At 43.0% G+C, this 8,238-nt stretch overlaps 1 protein-coding gene across 1 annotated transcript; it reads left to right on the forward strand.

Annotated features, from left to right (window-relative positions):
- The first annotated feature begins 2,375 nt into the window (after positions 1–2,375).
- On the forward strand, positions 2,376–4,171 carry CD180 (CD180 molecule). The gene is given in 8 exon segments (XM_021534461.2): positions 2,376–2,578; positions 2,580–2,719; positions 2,722–3,147; positions 3,150–3,335; positions 3,338–3,521; positions 3,523–3,823; positions 3,825–4,023; positions 4,026–4,171. Coding segments are annotated over 8 exon segments (1,785 nt in total).
- Positions 4,172–8,238: the final 4,067 nt, after the last annotated feature.

Genomic DNA, 8,238 nt, shown 5'->3' on the forward strand with positions numbered 1-8,238 from the left:
TCCTTGCTGATGCTGTCCCTGTGTGCTATCTGCTTGGCAGTGAACTTCAGCTGGGACCCAGCATGCCAGAGGGAGCTGGACAATTGAGGAGCTGTGCTCCCCACCCAGACGGGAAATTTTGCTGTGGCACCCCCTCTCCACTTCCTCCCACTCCACCACACTGCTGCCGGTATCTCTCTGCCCCTACCTGCCAGGCTGCACTGTCTGCAGCAGTGGAGGCCCACATTGGTTCCCCGACACTCCCTGGCACCCCTCAGTTATAGGATTTGTGCCTAAAGGAAAGGAAAACAATGTTCACCAAACCCAGACTGTGGTTTGCAATAAACACTACTGCTCTTCCCCTTCTCCTGAGGCTACTGGGTTCAGACACAGCCCATGTGCCTCTTCTAAGCCAGAGACAGGCAGAGATGCACTTTAGCCTCAAATACTCATGGCTGTGCCAGCAGAAAGACCCGAGCCCCATGCACCATGCCCCACAGCCCCCACACGTGCGCCTCAACAAACCCCGACAGAGCTTGTGCTCCCAAGCCACACACCTGCACTGTCCTCTACACATCATGGCTCAGTGCTTTCTTCTCCGGACACATAACTGCTGCCCTGCTTTCTTCCACCAGCACACTAGCTTTGTGTCAAATTCGTGCTCATCTTGGCCAACTATGCCATACACGTGTTTACTTCCCCACAAGACTAACATTTACAGGGCTATGGGGCAGGAAATCGCCAGAGCAGCAGCTTGAATACCCCACCCCTCCTAGGCTGGCCCTGGGACCACCCAGGACAGGACATCCCTCTGTCCTTCAGGAGGGGAGGTGGGTGCTGCACTGGCTGTGCCTGTGCTCCCCATTGCAGCTGGGAGCTGAAACAAGTGCAATGCCATGAGCATTCCCATCCCTCAACAGCATGGCAGGCTATTTCAGGGTGGCACTAACTTGGGTCTGGTTGACATTCATGTAACCAGCAGGCAAAGTCAGGTCAAGCATGTTCAATGGATTTCCCTGCTATCTACAGAGTTGACTTCTCTATTTAATAGATGGATTTCTTTTCACATAAAACTGAAAAGCCTTTGTAGACATTTTAAGGACTTAGCAAATCAGGCATGATCTTTGTCTAGTCTGAGTTAAACATTCTTGCTGTCTCCTCACTGCAGTGTGTAACTGAATTAATATCCAGTTAATTTGACCACATTCCTTCTAGAAACATTTTCCAGACCTACTCTTTTTTACTTTGTCTCTGTAAGGTTTACTTAAGACTTCTCTTAGAGTAAGTTTTGTTACAAGACTCATGACATTCATGATTTAAAACTACCTTGTGGGGATCCTTTTTAAAGGATTAATAATTAATCCAGAAGAGTAAACAGTCCTCATATGTGCTAACTTTGGTAAGAAAGTACTGCAGATGAGACACTTCAAATTAATACAGGAGTGATTCAAGGCATTCATTTAAAAGCATACTCCCCAAAACCCCACGGCTATGCACTGCGAGCCTGTGCTGAGGCTTCCTAGGGTTTTGGCTTCTGCATTTTATATAACTCAGAATTCTCTTTGCGTTACTTTGCAGGTTGTGTTAGTTTAGGTGAGGGAGATGGACTTTCCAAGTGCCATGTTTTCCTATTTATATTCACCGTACCTAACTCTTTCAGATTCACTGTATATTTTCCACAGATTACAGAAAATAAAAGCTACAGCTGGGAAGGTTTAGGAATGAGGGAGGTTCCTATGACAATTTGTCACAACAGAAGTCCTCAATTTCAGCTTCAATGAGCTCCTTTCCCTCCAGAATTCAACTTCTCTGACCTGAATTCTCTACTTGGACTTAAAAAATATGTAAGGAGCATCTTCACTTCTGCTCATAACAATCATGAACCTGCTGTCCCTGTCAGAGACTTCTGCAGCACACCATAGCAGCATCTTCCTGCCTTCACAGGGAAATCACTACCAGCACCTTCAGAGATCTGGTGATTTTTTTTGCTAAGGAGAGACTGATCCGAGCAATATCTTGGCTTCTCCTCTAAGGACAATAATTTACAGTTCAGTAGGTGAAATATGCATTTTCCAGATATTACCAGCTCTAACACAGTAGTGACAGTAAAGTCACCAGAGCAGATTCTTATTAATTTTCAATATTGTTCCCCCCTAAAAACTGGAGTTTGGCCTGTTGAAGTGGCTGGCTTTTTTTATAGCAGAAGAGATTTTGCTATTAAGTTAGACATTAAATACCTCATATCTCCTGATTCCCACAGATGCCTGCTCACACCCATCATTTCAGGACAGGTTTTTCTTCTTAGCAGAACCATGCAATTAAATGTGAACTTAAAAGTACCAGGGAAGCACCACTGAAAAAGGCATACACTTTTACGCTGTTGAGGGCAACAGATAATGGAGTTTAACAGATATGAGGTGCAGTTTTGTGTATTCACATTACCAGGAGATTTTGTGAGACAGGCAGCTTTGTTTCCTCAAGGTGTCACATCAGCTTGGTGTAACTTTCCCAACAACAGACAGCTGAAGGCAGTCATTCTGGCCAGAAACCTGCTCATGTTTCTGTCTGACACAGCATTTGCTGGCCCACGTTCCCTGGAGAATCTTAACACAGACAGGAATAACAAGTATGTTCTTTACTCCAGTGACAAATCTTGGCAACTTAGGTATCTTCATCTTGGGCAGCAACCACATCTCTTCACTGCAGCTTCCTCCCAACCTTCTCACACGAAACGTCAAACACTCGACTTTCAAATGAACAACATACAAGCAATCACAGCAGAAGATGTCCAAGCCTTGCAGAAGACCAGCAATGTAACTGTCATCCTTAAAGGCAATGACATTACACACATTGAATCTGGATCTTTTCAGTCACATTTCTACAGCTTGGACTTAGTGGGCTGTGCTGGCATCCCTGGGGTCCTGTTAGGAATGCAGAACTCCACAGCCCAGACCTTTTGGCTGGGAACATTATATGTTGTGGAAAATGAGCTCTACATAAGCCCAGATATTTTACAAGGCCTCTGTAGTATCTCTGTCAAGGATCTCTGTCTGCAGTTATGGCACTTCAGAAATAGAAATGCTGACACATTTCAGAGCTTAACCAGGCTCCGAAAGTTGGATCTAACCCAAACCCACATCCATGCACTGCCCCCTGGCATCAGTGCTTGCAAGAGGAGATGGTTTTCAATGCAAACTGCTTTGAGCACCTCTGCAACACCAGCTCTGCTGCCTTCCCCTCCTGCACCCACCTCCACATCAAGGGTAACTCACAGGTTCTGCAGCCAGGCTCTGGCTATTTGGGGAAACTGGCAAAGCTTCAACATCTAGATTTAAGTCAGAGTCACTTTTAAAGTTCTGATGCTCTAGCAAAGCACTGAGAGCTCTGAGCAGACTTTGTCACCTGAATCTGAACTACAACAAACACCTCCATCTCCAGGACATACTCATTTAGGACAGTGCTAGCCTAGAGCTGCTGGACTTACCCTTCATTCCTGTCTATATCAACACCTTACAGAGTCCTTTCCAAAATCTGCATCTCGAACAATCTTTCCTCATCCCACAGTAATACTAGCATTGAGCACATCTTTCAAGACTTGAAAAACCTCATGTTCTTGGACCTTAGTCAAAATAACTTTGATTTGGGGGTCATGCCAAAGGACAAACTGTTCCAACAACTATCCAATTTAGAGGTGCTAATACTATCATGCTGTGAACTGACATCAATAGGTAACAAGGTATTTCACAACCTCAGGAAGTTACAACATGTTGATCTGAGTTACAACAAATTTACTACATTCAGCACAGATGTGTTTTCAATTCTCAAGAGTATCTATCTATCTTACTTGTGCCCATAAGAGGATCCACATTGTATCAGGTGACCAGCTAGTGCCCCTAAGCGGCCAGTTTATAATCAATTTAAGCTACAACCCTCTGGACTACACCTGTTCTAAGATTGATTTAATCACCTAGTACAAACAACATCTGAATAAAATTGAAGACCCTGAAGGAACAAGGCACTCTGAATCCAAATGGCTAGTTGGGTTTAGCTGGCCACCATCTCACTTTCCTGTGGGAAGGACACGTCAGGAATCATTGCAGTTGTCGCTGTTTTATCTTGTAGTGCCATCTTCATTTGGGGTGCTATTTCAAGCAAAGTTTACAGCAACTGTAAGTCTAGGATGGGGACATAGAAAATGTCTACAGCAACTGTATTAAGTTGAAAGACATCTCACTGTTTTTATTGTGACATGTATTTTCTTAACTTTTGTAATATCCTCTCTACCTGTGTTAAAACTTCTAGAAAATAATGAAAAAATTAGAATAAATTATTACCTGAATCTTGAAAATTAATAACTTATCTTATAGAGAAGTTCCAGTTCAACTCAACGTTAACCCTATTGTACCAATAATATGGCTAATGCACTTAGAAAATCTAACAGCCAAAATTTCCTTCTTTTAAAAAAAAAAGAAAACCTAATCACCACCACTCCCAAAAAAAAACAAACAAAAAAACCCAACCAAACAAACAAAAAAAAACCAGAAAAACAACAACAACAAAAAATTCCAACCAAAAATCAACCAAACAAGAAAACTCAACCAAATTCCACGCTCCACCAAACACCCTTGAAAAGCAGTGTTTTATATGTTTTATAAGAGCTGGCAGTAGTGTAGCCTACTCTGCAAAACCAACAAAATAACCACTATCTGTGAAGAACAGCAGATTTATAGTTTTATAAGATATGCCTGGAGGACTGGCAGAAACAGCATGTATCACCTCTGCGATTTTTAAAAAAAATTTTTTTTAAATACTTTTGATCCTTAAGAGAATTCTTGGCCACTGAAATTCTGTCTATCCATCTTTTAGCCTGAGGCAGGCCCTGCTCCTGTCCTCTAAGCTCCACAGTAAGTAAAGACAGAATGATCTTTCACCATAAAACTGTACATTTGTGGGTCTAATTGGTGAGTTCAGTACTCTGCTTGTTTGCACAGGGCAAAACCCCTCAATGCTAACAGGCATGAGCCATTCCTTTGTCATCCTGGAGTGGACTGTTCCCTTCAGCCACAGCCCAGATGAGAAAACTAGAGGCTGCAAAGGGGGCAGTGCACTGGACAACCTCATCCCACAGGTGCTCTTGGTGTCAGCAGTTATTTCATGTTCTTTCTGGTGTGCATCCCTGGAATAAATTCAGAGACAATGAACCCTGCTTCAGTTGAGATACTACACCTAGGCAGGAATAAAGGCTTATTATTTATATACAGCCAATTGCTTTTTCTGCCATCACACGTGAATAACCCCAGAGCAAGGCAGAGCATGTGTATTAGACCAAGGATCTAATGGGAGCTTGCTGGGCGTACTCATCTGCCCTGTATCACCATAAAGTCATTTATATTTACTTACTACTTTAATAACAAGCTAACCCTGATGGGTAACACAACTTTCCTGGTGGTACTACCTTTCTGCCTCCTGGAGTATGCACCACGGGGAGGCTTGCCCAGTACCACTCCCTGCTGTGTTAGGCTGCAGCTGCAGTTGCTCTCTGACACGTGAAGGCCAACTCTCTCTCAACACTTCCCATGCAGGACTCCACATTCAGCTTCAACTGCTGTTCAAAAGCATTTCCTCCAGAAATACCTCTCATTTGAAAAGCCCCTTTTACTCTATGTTAGCAGATCAGATTCATGCAATATGCATATTTGCAGCTTTTAGATGCCTTTGCATCACACACATCACTGCCCTACCCTCCAGCTTCTCCTCCTGCCCTCATAGCTCTGTGCTGCCCAAGGGTTTTTGCCCAAGGTGTTTGCTGTTCTCCGGTTGCCTACAAACACCCTTGGATTTGGCATGCTAAAATGTCGCCTCTCTGTATTGCTGGTCCCAGTTCCCTGTTCAAGTGGCTGCTGCCGACTCCTCCTGATGCAATGTGCAAGTGCTGTAGTTCAGCTGCCCAGCACGAAGCTGCATGGGCTGCCTGCCCTTCTGCAAGGGCTCAGCTACAGGCCAGAACGACCCTGAGCAGACCATGCTGCCTGAGCTGAGCACACCCTGAACTGACCTTGGGAGCAAGGCAGGGACATTGCTGAACTCAGCCCAAGGTTCAAGGTGCATTTTCCTCTCACTCTACAAATCCAATTGGTTAAATGAGCAATCTCCAATATCTTAAAAATCCAGCATGACTGCCAGTGTGTGCTCCACCAAAGAAAGACTTATTTCTCTCTTGAAATGGTGGAGTCAGGAAGGTGTTAAGACAAAAACCAACATCAAAAGGGAACATAACACACTCAAAGGGCACAAAAAATATTGTTCAAGTATCAGGTAGTTAACAGTGAGAGATACACCTACAGTAGTGACTGGAGAGAAAACTGCATGTTGTGCTGAAAGGTATTCTGAAATGCTCTTCTGTTTGGAGAGAACAGCACAGGATTTAACCACCTTTAGTTTCTGAAATGCTATATCCTGTGTCATGGTGTAGACTCAGGTATACATTTATTGTTAAAACTCAGATGTTTGAGAAGGCAAAATATGTTTCCTGTGACATATGTATTTGCAATCTATCCCTTGCCCCTCACACAACTTGTTTTAGATTACCGTATCTCCCGGTGTTCTAATTTTGCTCTTTTCTTTACAGTGTGCTTTACTCTACTTGCCTGAAAAAAATGTAATTCTTAAGACACTGTGCAAACAAAACAGCATACACTGTTTATATTTCAGAACATGCAAACCCTAAATGCAGGGACTAACTACTGTGAGGGAAAATTTATCTCTAGATGTAATACATTAAAATGTCAGAGATTATGCATTGAGACTGTTAAATTCAAAGATTTAGTCTTCAGGGATTACTTAGTAAGGATATACATGGAAAGAGGCAATGGATTTTTTCTTATAGAACTGTGTACCTAGTCAAGCTCTGATGTGATGCACTAGTTTGGCTTTCAATCATGCCTTTTCTCTCTCGTTTTGTTTTGTTTTTTTTTTTTTTTCCCAAATATGGCTATGAAGCCAACACACAGACAGAACAAGAGAACTGTCTGAGGTGGTGCCTAACAAAATTTATATTGTCACCACCCTAGCTCCTGCTCTAGACATCCCTGAAAGTCACAGTACAACTCAATACCACAACACAGAGTTTATCAGTATATAAGAGAAGGAACTTGAGCATATCTTCATTATTTCACAGACTGGCAAGCACTTAGCTTTATTTCACCAGGACAAACCAAAACTTGGAGCCAATTTCTTCTTTCCTTACCTGAGTTTAAGCAAGTTCCCTCAGTAAGAAGCAAGTCAATTTTTGAAGGGGCATTTTACTCTGAACAAGATGGTTAATTGGGCCAATTTCTACATACGTTGATTTCAAATATGCACCCTGATATCAGTGGAACATTTTTTAAGAACTCTCTCTCTCATTCACTGGTTTTGTCTGTAACTGCAAAAAGAAGAGGTGAAGTCCCTTCCCGAACAATCTATACTATACCTCCGTGATCAAACAAAAACAATGGGAATTCTTCTCACCCAGTAGCAGAAGACGTTTTTCCCTACCAAATCCTTGGACAGCCTCTTCCCCTTCAGATATGCATCTCTTAAAGCTTGATGTGTACTAGAAGACAACTACACTGTTACTTCTTACTCTGCAGTCTTCTCGGTTCCTCCTAATGCTCCCAAATTTTGTCTTTTGAACTATAACCTTTAGCATTGCTTCCTATCCGCAGTGGTTGGAACTTTAAAGTCTCTTCCAGCCCAAACCATTCTGTGATTCCTACACTCAGTTCATTCAAATGCATCCTTGGCAGGTACTTGGAAGATTGGTTTGGTCAGTTCTAATCAACTACTATACTACAGATACAGTCAATGGAAAGAAAAACTGTTGCTAACTCAAGGCATGCAGTGGGACATGCATTCATACACCCTCTAGTATTTTCCTGTCCTGTGATCTTTTCCTTCTGATGTGCCCTCTCAGTTTTGATCCAAATCAAGCTGGATGTCCCTGTGAAGTCTTGTACACTACGCAAGACTACAATAAGGGGCCTAATGGTGCTTACCAAATTGAGAGTTCAGCGCTGAAAAAGGGAGCTTGCATTCCCCTTCAGACCATGGAAACACTTCTATCCCAGGTAAGTTGAAAAAAGGAATGCGTCAGGCCATGCCAGAATGTAACAATTCTCCCAACTTCCCCCTTAACACAAACTCCATACACCACCCCCTTCCTCTGTCCCACAACACTCTGGAGGCTCACTCTGGGCATGCAGGTTTCTCTGCCTCTCC

The sequence above is a fragment of the Lonchura striata genome, chromosome Z (genome assembly GCF_046129695.1).
Source record: "Lonchura striata isolate bLonStr1 chromosome Z, bLonStr1.mat, whole genome shotgun sequence".
Classification (NCBI taxonomy): Eukaryota; Metazoa; Chordata; class Aves; order Passeriformes; family Estrildidae; genus Lonchura; species Lonchura striata.